The sequence below is a fragment of the Harpia harpyja genome, chromosome 1 (genome assembly GCF_026419915.1).
Source record: "Harpia harpyja isolate bHarHar1 chromosome 1, bHarHar1 primary haplotype, whole genome shotgun sequence".
Classification (NCBI taxonomy): domain Eukaryota; kingdom Metazoa; phylum Chordata; class Aves; order Accipitriformes; family Accipitridae; genus Harpia; species Harpia harpyja.
The window spans coordinates 86136617-86156494 of NC_068940.1; the positions used below are offsets into that span (position 1 = coordinate 86136617).

General features: G+C 39.3%; 1 protein-coding gene across 1 annotated transcript in view; it reads right to left on the reverse strand.

Annotated features, from left to right (window-relative positions):
* Positions 1–19878, reverse strand: part of CUBN (cubilin) — a 149054-nt gene that overhangs the window by 37735 nt on the left and 91441 nt on the right. Inside the window, exons 39-52 of the mRNA XM_052803346.1 lie at positions 18282–18471; positions 17010–17207; positions 16538–16684; positions 15464–15654; positions 14998–15181; positions 13482–13656; positions 12227–12405; positions 10307–10516; positions 9869–10009; positions 7916–8097; positions 6159–6330; positions 4978–5184; positions 1755–1904; positions 794–915 (exon numbers count right to left, since the gene is read on the reverse strand). Of these exons, the coding sequence (XP_052659306.1) occupies positions 794–915; positions 1755–1904; positions 4978–5184; positions 6159–6330; positions 7916–8097; positions 9869–10009; positions 10307–10516; positions 12227–12405; positions 13482–13656; positions 14998–15181; positions 15464–15654; positions 16538–16684; positions 17010–17207; positions 18282–18471 (2448 nt within the window). The remainder of the gene's footprint in view (positions 1–793; positions 916–1754; positions 1905–4977; positions 5185–6158; positions 6331–7915; positions 8098–9868; positions 10010–10306; positions 10517–12226; positions 12406–13481; positions 13657–14997; positions 15182–15463; positions 15655–16537; positions 16685–17009; positions 17208–18281; positions 18472–19878) is intronic.

The following is a 19878-nucleotide window of genomic DNA, read 5'->3' on the forward strand; positions in this document are numbered from 1 at the left end:
ATCATGTAGCAGAATAATTAGGACTATGAGTTTGCATTTCTAAGAAACACCTTGTAGTTGTAAATAAGGAAACATGATAGGGAAATTAGTGAAAGACATTACATATGAAAATCTGCAATGTGTCTTTACAAAATTGCTTTTCAGATATTTTTCTGACCTGGACTGCAAATGTCACTGATTGGACATGTTCTCCAAAGGATCAGTCAAATAATTCAATGAGTGAAGTTTAGCACTGCTTGATCATAAAGGTGCTTAAACTGGTCTCTCAGCAGTTTGGCTCAAGAAAGTAGCACCTCAGGCAGCCCGTTAATAATTGCTGGGAAATAAGAGTAGCATCTCATTGATGTGATTTGTACCAGCAATCATATTATCTTCCAGACTAACCATTAAGACACAAAAGTAACTTTCTAGTGGCTTGTAACTTTTCTGCAGAGATGAAAAAACTTCAGCCTCATGTTTGTTCTCATGATACTGAGAATATCCATGCACATCTAATGACATGATTTATTTTAGTTTCCTAAACATAGAAAGTAATTGTTTAAAGGAGAAGTGAGTGCTATGTTTTGAGGTCAAGTTAGACTAGGATCCTTCTGCTTTTCAAAAAGCACAATCATCTAGTTTGGTTGTGTTACCTTCATTTCCCCCTCTTTCTTAGGTAAGGCTGATGGGGAGATGTTTCGTTCTTCCACATTTCTGATTTTCCAAATTGTCTCAAACCTGTTCCTCAAGGCTCAGAGGGTGTTTCTCACACTGCTAGCTGCTCACACAATCATGACATCATTGTGTTACTCACAGTGATGGTTTCACCTTCAGGGGCTTCCAACAACCAGGAGCAGCGATTCAGATTGCTGTAAGGTTCTGGGTAGTTAGGACTTGAGATAACTCCCCTTTCACCTGACTGTATACCACCACAGGCTGAAGAAAAAAAGTAACATTTCAATACATTTTAGTAACTGAACACTATAATCAAATGAGTGGAAGATTATTCAGCTTGTAACAGCACTAAAATATGTTTAAGTTGGACTGATATAGGTAAGGATGAACAATTTCTCTGGGAAAATCCAAGTTTTAAAATCTGTCATTGAATAGTGAGTAAGCAGATGTAATGACCTTGAAACTTTGCATTTATTCTGATACTTAATATAGCTCTGCAAAACCTTTGCCAGCTGACACAGCTGCCTCTTCCACCTTATCTTCCATTTATTTATCTCAGACTCCTAAGCAAACCAGTGCCGTTCTTGGACCAACACTATCAAGTCAAAAACTTGCTGATGTGTCTAGATAAGCACCAAGGCTAAATCCAGCTGTGACAGGAAGAATAGTTGTGCTGGCATGTAAATGGCAAAGTGGTGTAATTTGCACTGATATGGCTTTAAGTGGATTTCAAAATGAGTGCAAAGGTTCAACCAGCAGAATGCATTTCGGCCACTCTGGAGGCCTATTTGAAGTAAGTCAAATTTGGCTGGTGTTACCTTTTACATCCCTATTCCCAAGAGCAACCGGCTGTTCTGAGTGTTGCACTGCATTGCAAAAACTCAAATGCGGTTCAGGGAATGAGAACAGTGAGGCAGCAAATAAATCTGAAAGTCCAATTGCTAGCATATGTTTGCTTTAGATGATAGATATAAATAGTGTCAGGCACTGTGTAACTTTTGAGGACCTCTTTGAGAGTTAATCCCATAGTGTGTATTCTCAGTATCACCAAATGAATGGCAACACTCCCTAGAAGTGCCTCAGTCTATCAAGCCATTTACCTTCAAATGTGTAATGGGCCAAGAATCCTTTATCTTCTGTGTTTTCATCGCTTACAAAGTGTACCCAGATCTGGGGGGCAGCTATGACTAGTGGCACAGATGGTGCAGCCTGACCACAAAGTCTGGCTATTAGCTCTCCATCAGCATCCCCTGAGTAAAGAAAGAAAAAGAAATACACTTTTTGAATCCTAAAAGAGCTACAATAACGTAAAAGAATACATAGGGCAAACATGCATTTCATTTTGACTAGAAAACAGAGAAAAGTACATATCACACTTAATAACTGGCTATTTGTTATGGGTATAGGTAGAGTACTGCAGTTCATTGCTGGGATCTAAATCTCGACAACGAGGAAGTTCTCTCCAAAGCTGTATTAACGATCCTGTTAATATCTTGAGCTCCTTCTCTCCCCTCCTTGCCATCCTGCACACTTTCATTTTATATGACTCATCAGACCCGAAAACACAGAAAGTGCCCCAAAACTGCAAATGTTTGGGGGCAGAACAGTGGGAAAAGATGGCCCAAGGACCTGATCACAAGGAAGCTTATTAGGCCTATGTGTTTGTGACATCCTCATTAAAGTCAACAGGAATTTTGAGTTTTCTACCATATAGTGATGTGCTTCCTCCGTGAACAAGCTGTCACTGCTGTATTAATAGTGGGCATCTCTTTCCTAGGGAGCTCAACATAGTGTTCTCTGTATGGCAAAAAATGCTCAAATTTGCACATCATTTGCTCAAATCATTGAAACCTAAAAGGAAAGCACAACACAGGACATTGCACTTCTGTGACACTGAATGTTTGCTCATGTTGGTGTAAGCTCTTATCCATCACATTGGTAAAAGTATCAGCTTCTGTTTATTCCTGGCATATTCTCAGGAGAAGGAAAATAAGCGTAATGGTGCTCCTCACGACATCCAGGCAACACCATGGCTAAGTTTGCTTCTCTAATAACAGCAGGCTGCTGGTCTTCAAAGTCTCCATTCAAAAGCAACTCCTAGGTCCATGCGGAGTGGCAGGCTGTTCTTGTCAAGAAAGCAGTAGAGCAAAAGGAAGAAACTTTGGGCACTCTTCAAAGCCCTTTCACAGTTATTCCAAGTAACATGGCTAAGTAACTTTATCTTTCTGTCATATACAGTGACACAGCCACCATTTGAAATGCCTTGAAGCACAGGGATAAAAGGTGGCATATAATAAAATTCTATTAATGTAAATTACACAGAGAAATGCTAAAACCTGTCTTGTTAACATGCACTAAAAATGATAGTGAGCTGTACAAGCAGAAGATGTTCATGATAAATTATGGCTTGGGAAAATATAGTACTAACTACTTTGAGCATTAAAATGTGAAGTGTACTTGTTTTTTGCACTTCTTACAAGGTGATTGACTATGTGACAGATGTGACCCAGGTTACTCAGTCTCTACAGTGTGAAAAATGACACCAATCACTGCTTTCAAAAATGGCCAGCTGGCCAGAGATCTAGACTGTTGATAAACAGAAAATGTAAACAGAAAGCTTGTGCTGTAAGATTTGGTTCAAACTGAGGGAATGGTCCAAAAGACAAAATCAAGAGTCTTCCACAAAAGCCAAAACTTAGGAGTATATTTCACTGCAGCGATATGCTCAACTGTACTACCACGTACAGACTACATGCACATGCCTGATAATTTAATAACTTAATATAAAGCCTTATTCTAAGAAATTTGAAATATTTATTTTACCTTTTTAGATTAAAAATTTCTCAGTGAATACACAAAGTCAATTCAACTTTTTTTTTCATTCAGTACCATTAAGTGTGTTGCATGGGTAACTCAAAAGAATTTTACACATCTCAGTTTCATTTGGGGTCTCCCGGGTGACTTACTGTTGAATTGGACCTTTCTCCAATTTCACATCTGCTGTGTTGAGAGTCTTAAACAGCACCTGGCTGAGGTTAGTGATATTCTGCACTATTTGCATCTCAGTGTTCATTAAATGTTACTTCTCAGCGTACACAGCTGAATTAGGGCATTCTGCCTTTGTCATGACACTGGTTGTGAAACTGAAGATCCATCAATATGGCCAAAATGAACATTACTATTTAGATGGCAAAGCTGTGTAGAGCAAAATAAGACTACATTTTTGACTCTTTCCTTTGATTTTATTGCCTGGAGGCCTGAGGTTCACAGTAAAGGGACAGTAGTGGGAACTAATGAGTAATGGACCAGATATATTTTATTATTTTTTTCTCTGAGTTCTCTTTTTATTATTTCCCAGCTCCAGTGCATACATGGGAGGGAATTGTTAAGCTACGCAGCTATGCATGCTTTGGCTCTACAGAGGACAAACTGATGCTATACAACTAAGAGTTCATGTTCAAATGAATGCAAAAAAGGATGTAACAGATTCCTGGTCTTAATCCCACACACACCTTTCAGAAATGATCTCCTCATAAATTAGAACCTGCTTTCTCTATTGGGACTCACAGATACAGCCTTTCAGTGAAGAAGACAGCTGGAGCTTTCATACTACACTTGGCATTAGCTGAGTGACTTTCATATGACATTTCCAGTTGCTTGTTCTTATGGATAGCTAAAGATGCTCAAATGTGCAGAGCTATTACTCATGCATTAATCCTGTGATTGTTTTCCTTTTAAATGCTTTAGTCTGTATTTTGTGATACAGTCTCACAGGAAATATGGATTTGGTTTTGGAGAATCATCTTAAGAGTACGAAAGTGCGGTATGAACTGGGTATTCAGCCCAGAGGCTATGAATAATTAAAACATTCTTTACTCCACTCCTGCTGTCCCTGGAGATATTTCAGGAGCAGGGAAAGAATGGGCTGTGGGCCAAATAAATTGTTTTGATGACTCCCACTTCTCCTGGCTGCCATCTTTCAAGGGAGATGAAGTGAAATTTGTATTGTCCCCTGTAAAGAGAGAGTCAGGTGTGTATTGCAACCACCAAAACAATTTATCCCCCCAAAACACCTATCCAGTTTTCCATTTTCTCCCCTGAAAGAAAGGGTGACCAAATCCATGCATCCATTGCTCTGGCAGTGAAATCCCACTCCTGGTCTAGGAGGCAACATGGAAGGCATGCATGTGAACACTCCCTCAAATGTACAGATCCTACAACAATCACTGTCTGCAAATATACATGAACAAGATTTGGAAGAAACACAGTTGCACAGCTGGAACCTTGATAGGCTTAATCCATTCTCCCGCTGAACATACAAACCTATTCGTAACTCTAGGTAGTCATACTGGCAGTCCTGGTGATGTTCCAAGTGGAAATCCTCAAAAGAGATATATATGGATGAATTATAGTGGGAGGGGTTTTCAATGGTCCATTCACAGTTCAAGTTACTTGTGTAATTTTTGACACCATCATAACCAGGAGAAGAGAAATTGCCACCTGCATATACCATCAGGGTTCCACCACAAACTGCAGAAACAAAATACAATTTTTAAAAAAATAGCAATAATTCTTGTATGAAGATAAATCTTGCCCCTCTTTATTCTGATGTGTGCATGTCAGCAAGCATATGTACTGATTAGACCAAAACTTTTTCCACCTTCTTCCTTTTTTATAATTTACTGCTGTGTACAAGAGAATTCTTGCCTAATGTCCTGGAATTTATTGGTAAGCCTTGAAAAACACATGTGTAAATCAAAGAAACAATTATTCACAGTATCAAATAAAATATTTCAGCAGCACCATCAATACAACAAGCATTATTTAACATTTTGATAAAATCCCACTGCAGCTGCAGTTCAGTATTGCTCAGCCCTACCCATCACCTAATTCTAGACTTGAGATTTTTCTGGAACATACCCTCAAGAGCAGTACACTCATGCTACAGTAGATATTTGGGGGGGAGTTGGAAAACTAAGTTCAAAAGACTCAAGGCTGTAGTAGTAAGGCTCTGCCAGCTGCCTCCTCTCTGGAGGCTGAGCTTGCAAAAGTAGGTTAGCTGCACTCTTTCACAAGCTACAATAAATTTATTACCCCCCTGAGTAATAAGGAAGCATTTGAATTATTCAAGTTGTCTATGGCACTATGCTTTTTGGATCTTTTCATGGAATAAGGCCACTTCAGACCATGTCTTACTCAAGACTAAGTACAAAACAATAAATCAGTAGTGAGAGTAAGGACTGTGATATATAACAGAGGTTGTTCTTTTCATTTGAAATTTTAATATAACAGGCACATGAAGTCCATAGCTCCCAGACATTCCCCATTTTTTTACACCCTTTCAACTAATTAAAGATACGTGATCTACTCCCACCAAAGAGATGTAAAAGAGAAAAAAAGGTATCAGAGGTTTGTTGTTTGTCTAGGTAATTCTTTGACTTGCACCAGTACTTTAACTATGAAATGACTCACCAAAGATCAAACAATTCAAAAACACACACTACCTGCATCTTCACTAGACATGTATGAGACACTGAAGCCTCTGGTTGCATGGGACATATCTGTCACCAAAATTACTTTCATTGTGTTTCCAGAGGATTTCACCTCAGTGCCTGGATTTACCTCACCACACAGCTTGGCCAGCTGGGGAGAGTTCTGTTTGAGGCCATTGTAAACCTGTTGGGTCAAAATAAACTCTTATGAGATCAAAATACAGTCTTATGAGCATGTCCTGTATCAATTAACAGTGCTTCACATCTTTAATACAAGGTTCATTGATGTCCGTCACAGCAGGTTAGTTCCCATATCTACTCCAGACATTGAACAAACTTCCATTGCCTTGAGTAGATGAGGTTCTGAAGTAAAACATCAAAAATACCTTGCTTATTTTGGCAAAACACAAATATATGCCCTCTCTCTCTTTCTTTCTTTTTTTTTTTAAAGAAATTGAAACAGTTTTATTTGGAAAAATACTGTATTTTAGCTCAATATTTATATCTTCAATCACTTCATAATGTCAGCTACTGATCATATTCATTCCATTTCAAACAATCATCTTTGTAGTCTTGCTAAAGCCAACATCAGCTTTATCAAAAATCTCCTCCAAAATATTTGGTGCTGGTGGGTATTTTTGATTAGTTCAAACATTTCATTTTCTGATGAACCAGATGTATTTTGCAGTTTCTTTCATACAGCCTTTATCCTAGGAGTTAATTTCCTTCTTTCTACTACTATCTCAGCAGTGCAAGCGAGGCAGAAGTGATGCTTCCCACTGAGATTTGGAATACATGAGAGTGCTGAAGGCACAAAAGCTGGCAGGACAGAGCTTCCTTTAAGAGATCATTACTTCATTAATCGATAAAAAGCCAGCTCCCCATGGTTTGTCTAAAGCATCTGTGAAGGAAAACAAGGGGAAGATCATCTACAAATCACAAGGGAGAGCTACTTCCCCCCACACACACTTGTGCATGGGCTAGTTTCTGATGATACTGAAGCTACTTCTTGTGTTTGCACTGCTAATCTGAAAAAATAGGAAACTAAACTAGATCTTCCATTCTTGCAATTTCGTAGAGGAATCATATTTTTGAGGCATTTGTACATCTGACCAGGTCCATTTCTGTGTGCCAGGTTTGATTTTTTTGTTGTTTTTTTCACTAAATAACCAAAAATCTAAAATGACCATGATAAAATAACTAAAATCTATCTTTTAGGAGATGGGGGCAATACATAGGTAGAATTTCCTGGGGTTTCCCTTTCTTTCTTTCAGAATATGCAAGGTCCAACGCAGTAGCAGCTGTTTGTTTCAATCTCTGGCTTTCTCTCTTTTTTTTTTTTTTTTTTTTTTAAATTGACAACAGTAAGTAACAACAGCAAGTAACAACAGCAGTAACAACCTCCAAAGTCAAAAGAGACCTGGAAGTGACTGATGGACTTACTGTCCACAAAGAAGAGACATTGAAAGCTTTCAAAAACGCCAGAGCTTTTTCCATAATAGATAAAGAGCCAATTCCAATTATTTCTTCAAGTCCTCCCCTCTGCCTGGACCACAATTCCAAAATTTCCATACTCTAAAACAAGCAGATGAGTTTAGATGCTTTACAGAGCTAACTTTCTCTCATTTATCTGTTTTCCATGGATTAAATTATGTTTTGTCTTAAAATCAGATGTAGACCTATAAATGACATTTCAGCTCTATTACGTCCATTAATGCTCCATAAAGGGATTAGGAAGAACATTTTCTGCCTCCACGCCCAATACTCACAGCCACGTAATCTGATGAGCACCTCCAGTGTTCTTCAGTTTTCATATCATTAAAGGTTAGAGTCACACGTCGGCCTTCCTCCACTGTGATCCTCCATTCACACACTCGATTATGTGGGTATAGGTTGGGATAGTTGGGTGAAGTAAATGTTCCAACAGGGGCAGTAAAATCCCCTCCGCATTCTGAAATACGCAAATATTGGGACACTTCTTAAAGCATTGCTTATAGAGTTATAGCAAAAAAACATTGATAATGCAAGAAAAAGAGATCCTGAGAGGTTGCTTTGATATGCCTATCCTGTCCATATGTTTGTCTAAACAGCTAAGTTCCTGCCAGTCTTTATCACTCAGCCATAAATGTAGTTGAATATTAATGAACCATAGCAGGTCCTTTTAGTCTAATTATTAATATTCCCTTCTCTGAAGGGCTCATGCCAGGCTTCAGAAGCCTGAGTGACCCACAGGCTTTGATGTCAAGTGATACAAGCCTCTAACTGTGGCAGGACTGAGACATTTCTGCCTTTCAGCTCACTGGGCAGAGCTACACAGAACAAGCAGGGTCTCAGAGTGGGTGTTGATGAAGGATGTGTTTTTTCTCTGCTGGTTAACAGAGGTAGAGAAAAACTTTCAGGGATTTTAAGCAACACTTTTTCAGTACAGTTATTTTGTGGTTTTCCTATCTTTGTTATGAATATCAAATTGTGCTCTGAGGAAAGAACACGAAAGGTCTTGGGTATAGAGTGCATTTTTCTTCTGAGACTAATGGTATAAATTTACCAGCTTACAGTTAGTTTCCTTTTAAAATACAGAGATACAGTTTAATGGAGTGCAGTGGGAGATTCAGTCCCTTTCCTCACCCTCACAGACTCCTGCAAAATAGTCTAATCTGTGTATCCACCTGCATTAAATTTTTGCTAATACAGTTTCTCTTCTATGGTTGCATAACAGGGTCCTGGAAGTGGAATAACATTCTTTTGGAGTTTGTTTCCCCGTCTGTTATTTTATTGCAGAAGCGAACACAAAGAATAAGGAAGCTTTCAGCTGAGCTTTTAAATGAACTGGAAGGAGTTAAGAAGGGTTGGCAGGAGATTTTTCAAGACTACTACCACAAATAATTTCTTAAAAAGTAGCCATATTTTGGCAGGACAAGCATTGCATGGGCACTAAAGAATGTGAAAGAGAAGTGTAATGCACGAGGTCTATGGCCTTAGTCCTGCTCAGAGCAGCCCTTTGAAGTCATTGTGCTCAGGACAAGAGGCAATGGGCACAAGTTGAAACACAAGAAATTCCATCTGGACATATGAAAACACTTTTCACTATGAGGGTTGTTGAACACTGGAATAGGTTGCCCAGAGAGGTTTTGGAGTCTCTATCCCTGGAGACAGTAAAAACCCGGCTGGCCACAGTCGTGGGCAACTTCCTCTACTTGGCCCTGCTTGAGCAGGGGGGTTGGACTACCTCATCTCCAGACGTCCCTTCCAACCTCAATGTCTCTGCATTTCTGTGATTCTGCTTGAAACCTATTGGTTAAAAACTACTGGGTTTATGGAGATTTAAGAATACCACTCACCTCAGAGGGACAGAATAACATAAAGGAAAATCACAGCATTTCTTTACCTGCCTCCTCATCAAGAGGGATGTGGGGAGGGTATGTTAGGACATCCCTGGACTGATTGCTGGAGAGAAAAGGTGTGGAAGAGTGTGCTTCATTGTGTGAGACCTACCACTGATGGCAACATCCATTACAGTGGGAGACTGCTTGCGTCTCAAAGTTTCAGACCGGCTAAGTAGTGATCAGAGAGCTCTATTCATACTTCCCCCAGAGTTTAAATTTAAGAGCAGATACACACCACTCCAAGAATAAGTGATCTACAATATATGCTGTATTAGTGCAATTATAGTCTGTGGTATATGTTGCTTCCCTGAAAGTAACTTGCAACCTTACAAATCCAACCTTCAGTACTAGAATCAAAGCGCAGTCTGAATCCTCCAGCATTGACTGATCCATCAGTGACAAACTTGACATAAGCAAAACTGTCAGAGGTGTCCACAGCATCAGGGAGAGTATTACCACAGTACCTGCCCAACACATTTCCTGCAAAAATCAAATACAGGAAGACAATTTTATATCAATATATTATTTATAGTTATAGTGAAAGATCACTTCCCAATTTAACCGGACAGGCAGGAATAAACTAGTAAAATCAAGTTCTTGCTGGGAAATAGAAGGGTTTTGTTTGCCTTTGCTTCAGCAAGCAAGGCAGACAGAAGCAAATACTGTACATTGAAAATGCTCACTTTATACCCAAAGGGAAATGCTTTCAGGAACCTCTGGTGAGGTTTCATAGTAATACTAGGGAAGGTAAGACAAACACTGAAATAATTCTCAGACCAGAAGCGTTGTATTCTCGGATCTCCACAAAGTCATTTGTGCACCCGGAGGAGTTTTGAATATCCAGGCCTTCCAGTCTGATAGTAAGATAGTGGCCCCTGGGACCCTGCAGAAACCATTCACACAGCAGGTTGTCTTGATAATGAATCTCAGGATACCCCATGCTTTCAATGATGCCAGTTTGTCCTATCACTGTCCCGCCACAGGGAGCTGCAAAAGGAAGAACATTGCTTGGTTGACTGAAGGACCTCACAGAGATGACCTTTCTCCTAAACAAGACTTAAAGCTAAGGCACAACTGACTTGTTCTCTAACTGTGGTAATAAAACAGGAATTGCCTTCTAATTAAAAATCTTCCACATTCTCCTTATAATTCAACCAGTCCTAGTTTGTTGTGGTGTTGGTTTTTTTTTTTCCACACACCCTCTCCCACTGCAAGCAGCCCTTCCTCTCTATCACATCTCTTATTAATTTGAATAAACTCACAGATTTCAAGGTCTATATCTAATCTCTACCCATGGCCATATTTACCAGAAAATCTTGGAAAGCTTTATCAGATAATTATATGGAAATTTAGTTTATTAAACGTGGATCTAAATTTTTGATGACTGACAAAAGTTGACTGCTTGTTTGGGCCTACAGCTATGGTTCAGACTCCTCTTTCCTGCAGTCACTTCCTGTTCACATCCACTCCTTGTGATGCCTTGGTAAGGGATCACTGCACAATTCAGGAAACAGCTATTTATTTTTAATTTTCTTTCTCTGAAAACTCATTTCTCCATGGTACTTGCAAACATAAGTTCATAATACTAAGGCTTACAGCAAATAATATTCCCAAGTGGAATTTATTGGATTTTACAGTGTATTCTGCGTGTCTGCTAGTTACAATCTTTTTGTGGCAATAACAGTTCTGTTCATGCTATCTGCTCTTCTGAGTGATTAGTCCTTTGTTGCAGGATGACTAGCATGCAGCTGAGATACTGTAAATCTGTTATGGATAAGTATAAATTGTGGCTTCATATACTAACAATGTTTTATTGCAAGTTGCTTCAGTTTTCCCATTCCTAAATATAACAGCACGCTATATTTGCTTAAGTGTTCGAGACCTAACTCAGTCAGCAAAGTTCTGTGTAAAGCAATATAGTCCCACTACTTTGCCTTTGAGAAATTAACAGTCCTAGACTTTCCTATACAAATGATACTAACATAAGAGATGCTATTCTTTGAAGATTATTAACACTGTCAAAACCAAAAGTAGTATATTTCTGAATCTGATCAAAGACTATTTTTTATTTAATTTTAAAACTTTGCTAGTGCTTTCTAATCCTGTTTTTGCAGCTTGAGAGCAAATAATTTTAACGTATTTCTTTTCCCAGCTGACAAATAATGTTTCTTACTGTTCGTTCCTTTTTCGGTCCATTGTTGTGCTGCCCCTGTTCAGCAGCATTGTTATTATAGATTGATTTACTTTTACATAGAGAAGCTCCTAATTTGTTCTTCTCCTGCCAACTCTCAGCTGATCTTTGCATTTCCCTTCAGGATCCTGCTCATGAAAGTGACACTAATTTTGCATGCTGAAAATGAAATCATGTTACATGACTTTATCCACATCAACCTTTTTTTCTACTGCCCCTTTGATAATTGTCTTTGACAAGAGGTTATCCAGTCTTTGTTTCCACTGCTGCAGATCTATGAGCACTTTCCTATACCTATGTCCATAATTTTCACCTCTTGCTAGGTGCAGAACATGCTGCTGTTAACCCTTATGGTGATTCTGATGCCTTAGCTTTAACACTAATTGAAAGAGGCACATATCTGTCAGTCCACCTCGTACGCATGATTTAAGCCCTATTACAAAAGCCTGACACTTGAGACCAAAATCTTCTCTAAAATCAGATAAATTGATAAATGCAAGCATTACCGATGGAGTATTTAGCGTTGAACCCCACGTGTGTGGCACTGCTGTCAGACCTGAACCTCAGGTACATGACAGCTCCTGAGGATCTTTGCGAGCCTGGCATCAAACCTCCACACAGCTTGGCAATAATGGGCGCAGTGGAGTCAGCACCGTTGCGTAGCTCTAGGTAACTGGAAGTGCAGCTAGGAAAGGAGAGAATTTTCTGTTCAATGTATAGCAGTAATGGTTTAAAATCACTTCAGTATGTGCACAAAGCCATGAAGCTGTAGTGAATTAGATCAGTTTCCATGCAGTGTGACGAGAACAGAATCAACACATTCATAATCAATGATAGTTATGTAATATTTGTATCAAAAGAAGTGCTAGAAACATTGAGAAAGATTCATCCCAAATCCAGTCTATGATCAGATCAGATCTGACAGAAGCAAAGCAAGTCAGCAAGTCCTGGGGAGGAGGAGTATGAACAGCACTGATAAAGTAGTTGTGACCATCTTTAACATATTTTTTCTGGCAGCATTCAGATTTGGCAGATATTCCCTATTAAGTCTCATTGATGACTGTTGAATTAAGGAACAGACATAAGACACATGAAGGGAATAAAAATTCAAATCTGGGGGCTTACTTAGGTGAGCATAGAAGGACCCAAAATATCTTGAATAACAGCTTTGCCTTCAGAATGGTGCAGTGTTCTGGGAAGCCAGAGAGAAAGGACACCTTTGGGATTCTCCATCCTGCACCATTTTTTCTGGACATGGTCTCACAGGTGAGGCTCACCTTTGCCATACAGTGGTTCAGCCCCAAATCAATGAAGTTACAGCAGCTGGAAACTAGGCCTTGTTTTATGCCTCAGGCAGGGGGTGCAAAACATGTAGACCTATTGCAAATCAGCAGACAAGCAATGGAGGAGGGAGACAAATTGTTGTGGTGGTAAGCCACTGGATTTAAAAGGGCCTGAGAGTCAAAATGACTGAAAATCTGAATATGAAAGGATTAGAGGGCACAGATTTTACAGAAAGCACCTTTCTACCGTGGATGCTTCCTCTCTGTCTGTTGTATTAATTTCTATCATGCACTGCAAAGTCCTAGGAAGGTATACCAGCAGCCTGATAGCTTCAGTGATCTCTCTCAAAAATTTCCTAACCACTTTTGATTGTATATCTGGAAGTGTGCTCTGGGAGGAATTAGAGAAAGTAACAGGGAAAGAGGAACCAGAATGGAATCTCTGAAGAAACACAGGTAAAATAATGTGGATGTATACTTTGATGAAGGTTCAATGTAAAACTGATCTTCAAATTGCAGCTCTACTGCATGTCCATTAGGAGCAGTTATGGTCCAGACACAGTCAGCATGCTGGGGATAATTGCTTGGATAGTTGGGGGAAGATGTATATCCACTGGGGTTGAAATCACTGATATAAATATTTCCTCCACAAGCTGGGAAAGAAAAGATCACCAATAAAAACCAACATGTTAAGGAAATGGGTGAGGCATCAAAAATATGAGTTATCACTACATTCCAAGACAATTTCCTTTCAGTGTCATATAGTTACAACAAAACCAAATGCATTTTACCGCTTACTGTGGGAAAACATTTTAATGCAGAAGAATCCTATGTTCCTGTGCTTCTGCTTACCCAGCCCTCCCCACTTCCAAATGTTCAGGGCCCTGAATTAAACTGCTATTAGTTCTTCCTTGGATTGCTTCTAAACCAAGCAGGAAACATATTGCTTGGCTTGTTCCTACCCCAGTTCCCAAGAGCTAGAAAGCCTACAAGTCAGACCCATCAATGCTTCTGTGAATCCTTTCCCACTTCTGCTTTCCAAAAATTAAAATGTCTGTTTGAGACAATAATGAATGTGTGAAGAATACCAGTCAAAGCAAACATGAGGATTTGTTCAGGTCCTTTATCCTACAAAAATATCTTTATTTTGACCAGAACCTTTCTGTCAAAACCCCCCACTATGTTCCAGCAATACTGGTTTAACACAGGGGTTTAGTCAAGTTTTATAAATTGAAGTGGTAGAAATACTATTGTACAGCTTCACCCATTCCCTTCATGAATTCCCTACAGTAATGCTAAGAACGATTCTTTGTGGCAGCGGGCAAAAGTAGGCAGAAAACAAACACTTAAAAATTTGAGTAGATTGACAGGTTGCCTTAGTTGTGTTTAGTTATACTGTTTAACAGGAGGTCTCCTGGTGTCCCAAGTGGCATGTGTATTAATACAGTGGAACAACTGCAAATGCCAAGTCCCTGATTTACCCTTGGGAACTGAGTCTCCATTTTTTTCATTCTGTCAAGAAATGTTAGCTCTGGCAGGGAATGTTATTTTCTCAGCTAAGAGTAAAACTTGTGAAAAATGTTACCACCTTTCTAGACACACTAGCTTAAATCATTCCTGACGTCATTTAGCACTTGCACTGGGTACTATATGTTCAAAATAATGTTCTTGTTTCCAGGTTTTTTTTCATTTCCTGTATGAATTTTTAATATCTCTTCCTAACTATAGATGCTACTTCCCTGCTAAAGTGTTCCCCATAAGTTTTTTTTTAAACTTTAATGCCTCCAGGTTCCATGACCTGGAGCTGCCTGTCTTTGAAAAGGAGAAATTTGATAGCACGATGAGAAGTCATGCAGTAAAGAAGGAAACAGGACGTTTTTGCAGACATCTGATTTTACCAGGGTTGGGACTTATAACAAGAACCTCCTTTAGGAGGACAAACTCCAAGTTATATCCATTAAGTTGCAGAATTTAAGTTTATTTCCTAGACTTACCTAGACTCTTAGCCTCATATTTCAGTTTGAATCCTTGACCCTCATTCCTGCTGTCAGAAATGAAGTGAACAAACAGCTGATTGTCTGTGGTGTACATGGTAGAGATGGGGCTGCTTCCACAAAACCGTCCATTCCCTCTTCCGGACACCAAAGGTGGGGCAGCATTATCTAACCCGTTCTTCAGCTAGATGAGAAATTGCTAATGTCACTCAAGCAAACAGCCCTGGAATGTAAACCTTGAGCACACACCATCTTAATGCTTCCAGCCGTGGGGGGAAACAATAACCTAGTAATTAATTAATACACAGCAATAAATAAAAGCGCGAGAGAGAAATAATCTCTGTGATATTTCTCTTTGGTATTTCCACCCCCTGACAACCTGGGCCACCTTACTGGCACTGAAATCAATAAGATTCAATAGCTTTAATAGCTTTTTAGGATTTGGTGACCTAGCCAATAACCTCACCTCTACATAATCTCCAAGGCTGCAGGAAGTATCCTCACTCTTAACCTGGAAAGGCTGTTCAAAATGGACAGCAATGATAAATCCAGAGGTTACCACTACATGCCAGGAACAATTCAGATTAGGAGCATAGTCCTGAGGGTAGTTGGGGGATGTTATCACACCCCTGCCTGTGTGCAAATAGCCTCCGCAACCTGAGAAAAAGGAGTTGAAGCAAAGAAAAAAATATTAGCATCAACTATTCACATATTCATTTAGAGAAAAACCCTATCTCTAAAAGGAAGATGTGGTAGTTAAAAGCAAATGGTGAAGCAAGTGTATGAAGAGTTGAGGGGCATAGAGCAATGCACACAATGAATGATCTACCAAACACAAGCTAGTAGATTGCAAGATGACACACACCAAACGTCTTGATGGTGAGACTCTGTTCTCAGAATTAACAGACGAGTAAGCAGGCAGCTATGCCAAGGACCTCCCATGGCATGAGTATATTGTTACACTGTCTGAGTATACATTGCTTCTAGCTATGAACCAAACCACTGTCACTTATTCGAGTTGCCAGTCAGAAAAACTTCCCCTGGATGTCCATTGTTATCATAACACCTTCCTTGGTGCCTCAACCCATTCAGGAATCTGTTATCACCCCTGGGTGCATGTGGGAGGAGTGCCACTGGAAACCGCTGACATTCCTGCTGGAACTTACACAGCTTTCTGCATCTGTGTCTGTCGGTTTTGTGCCTATGCTTTGCGTCATTTATTTCCCTCTCTTAGTTGGGCATTCTTTCACCCTTCAGCTGAGCTGTTATAAACTTAGGCATACACTTTTCTTACTTCTGAAAAGTGACCGGTCTGGTTGAATCATGCTTTGTTGTATTATATCGTTAGGAAAATAACAAATTTTACCTTTGCAGAGTCAGACATTTATTAATGAATATTCATGAGGTGAATAATCGTTGTGCGATTAATTAGCTAGACTGTAGACACCTGTTAAAAATGCCAGAGTCTTTTCTTTCCTTACCCCATTGTTAGCAGCAAGGCAGACATAAATGTCTGGGAGAGAAGAGAAACAAATCTTACTTTTGTGATAAGAGGCATTAAAGCCAGCTCCAGTGACGCTTGCATCTGACGTGAAGTGGATGAACATTGCCTCTCCAGTTGATCTTATTGGTCCAGGAGGTTCTCGTCCACACAGGGTAGCCAGCACTGGAGAAAGACTAGTGTCTCCTGACATCAAAAGAAGACATGTCAATGTTAAACCCAAATCAGTTCACATGTGCCTACTGGTTGCTGTGGCTCACCCTTTCAGGCAGGTGCTTTTCAAGATCTTACAGATTTAGAAATATTTTTATAAACCAGAAAATATTTTGCTAGACTTTGCTAGTTTTATTTTGTCTAGCAGAACGTCTCAGCATAGAGGAAGAATACTGATTTAGAGCATGTTCCCATTGCTATCTAGATTGCGTAAACTCAACGGACATGAGAATTCCAGGTACTGGGATCTTGGGTATCTATTGCATGCTATTGAGGTAGGGCAAGATTGGCTTCTCACCATCTTGGATAATAAGTTTGTCATAGTTGCATGAGCTGTGAGATTCTATGTCTAAGGCCAGGATATTGAACTCCACAGTGGATCCAGGTGCTCTGATAAGCCACACACAGTCAGCAAAATTTCTGTAATTCATGGGCCAGCCTGGTGAGAAGAGGAATGAAGGTGTTTCTTCAGTTGTTACAGTCCCTCCACATGCACCTGTCATGTACAAGAAGACAAAAATTAAAGCATCCTCTTTTTAAACTGAACACTTCCCTAGTAAAATTTAAGATGACAGTCCTATAATTAAGCACAATAGGGGCACAGTGATGATGTGTGTAGTCACAGGAATGCATTTCTTCAACTTCAGTTTGGACTGGGAGTACAAAACCTGAAAATCCTGACCTATAAGGATGTTCCTGTGCTACCTGGTGCAGCAATGATATGACCTATTTTACCATGAGGAATATCTAGCAAAAGAGCTAAAAGCATCTACCACAGTTTAACACAGGTTGCATATCAGAAAGGAATGGTGCATACATAACCAACAATACATAAACAATTTAGACCCTCTTGAAATTGAAGTTCTTTTCTTTCTCCACTCTTAATGTCTCAGCTATATGTTTAGATCAAGATGGAGTCCTTGCAGGGATATCTAGTGGCTCAGTGCTCTCCCAGAAATAAACCCTTTACATACTGCTACTATCCTGCAGAGCCCCAGGGATCCTTAGTCCCTCTGTCCCCAGAAATCTGCCTTCAGATTTAGAAAGAAGACATTGCACTATATCCTAGCTAGTCTTAACTTTCTCTTGTTGAACTTGCCTAGAGTATATCAATGGTACAAGAAGCATATTCCCTCTCTTTCCAGGAGCTATTTGTCAGAGGTACAGGATCATACTGAGCGTATTCTCTTTATTTATGGATGTGAGATGCATTATAGTGAAAGCTTTCATATCACAATGGCCAGTGATTTAAGAATGGTATTTCAAGAGGGACACTTTTTCATGAAAGCATATAAAATGTTTAGTTTTCATGAAATACCTGTGTAAAGAAAAAGTCCCTCTACCAACACGCTTATTTTTAAAACACTGTAAAACAGTATATCTGGGAGTCCCTAGAAATTGTTTTTAAAAGCTATTAAAATGCCTAATTAAAATGTCAATGAAAGCTTTCTCTCTGTTAATATCTAGGGCTTTCTCTTGTGGGGATGTTGTTGGTTTGGGTTTTTTTAAGTAAAGCTCAGTATATCACTGGCTATATCACTTTTAACCATGCAACCCACTGACAACCCACCTCTAGCAATGGTGCGTGTACCAGCAGAAGCATCCACTGCATACCACTCCAAAAGAAAGCCTTTTCCAGTCACAGACGAATCTGACTGGAACTGGATTGTCATCGAACTGCCAGAGGATGCAAAAGAAGCAGGGTCCGCACCACAGTATGTTGCAATAGGACGAGAATGAATGGTGGGCCCATCATAAACCTGCAGAGGGAAGGAGAACACTGCCATTCCTCACACAGGCAGATTTTCATCTGCCCCATACTCAGCAAGTTTCCAAGGAGAAAATTAACCTCTTTACATGAGTGAGGGATCTTTCAGCAAATCCCAGTTAGAGAGAAGCCTCTCTTACAAAAAACAGAACAAAATCTCCCTTTCCATTATATACTGTTAATTGTGAAGCTTTCACAGAAGAAGGATCTGAATGGAAGCCATCAAATTCAGCTCATTCCCCATCGCGGGGCTGCTCTTTTGGGACATGGACTGGCTTCCCACGTTAAAAAAGTCCACTGGTACAATCTTGTTCCTTGCTGAGGAAAAAACCAACACACTCTGCAGGAAAAAAGGGCATTGTTGTGGGGTTTTTTTTCCTTTTTCCCGCTGAGGAACACATATATTTTAAATTCTATCAAATAAATATGCAATAATATGTTTGTCATTTTACATATTTATAAGCCACATTCTCAGCTGGTTAAAAGATGCTTGTCTTCTGCCACCTTTCAAACCTATTTGTGTTCTTGTCCTCTCCCCCCCAGCAAAAAAATGTCCAGTAGAGAAAGCTAGGAAATATTAAATAAACATTAACATTACATTGAAGATTTGATCCTTGAGTCAGGTTAAAGGTCAGGCTGATTCACACCCACTGAATGTCTAGCTGATTTAAGAAACTCATTTTTCTTTCAGAGGGACAGACAAAGAAAGGCAGGCTGAGTTAGGAGAAAGAAGATGCCATTAAAATCTGACATGAGATGAAGGAAAAAGTTACGTTTCTGGAATTAATAGCAAATTTAGATATCAGTGAATTAATAATAAATTGAATATACTGAATACATTGAAATAGTATTAACTTTCTTTTTCCCAAAGATGAAAGAAAAGGATAATGAGTGAATCAGCTGGTTAAAAAACAAAACCAAACGAACTAAAAAAGACAAGAAGAGATTTACCTTATTTAACTAAGTAGTTATGTTTAGCTAAGTTCAGAAAGAAGTTGTTGCCTCTATTGCTCGTTTTGCTTAGCACCATGTGTGCTGTATTTTTTAGCTTGGTAAAAAGGCTAAACTGTATTACAGGAGAGTACAGAAAAAACAATCAGACAGGAAGAGGTACCTTCCTACTGCCAACAGCAAGTTATTGATCCAGAGAACAAAGAAAGTGCAAGTAAAGGATTGTTCCTTGTAGGATTTTAAAATAACCTTATTTTTAGAGGCACTGAGATGTTATTATCATTGTTGTCCTCAACTGAACCAGCACAGAGCAAAGCTCTAGCTGGTATCTGACCTAAAATTCTTGGATTTGAAATTTGTGGACTTATTTTAATAAGTTTCAAACTTACAGATTTGAAATACTGTTAGGGAGCCAGAGAGTATGTAACCCTTCCTATAGGTAATAATT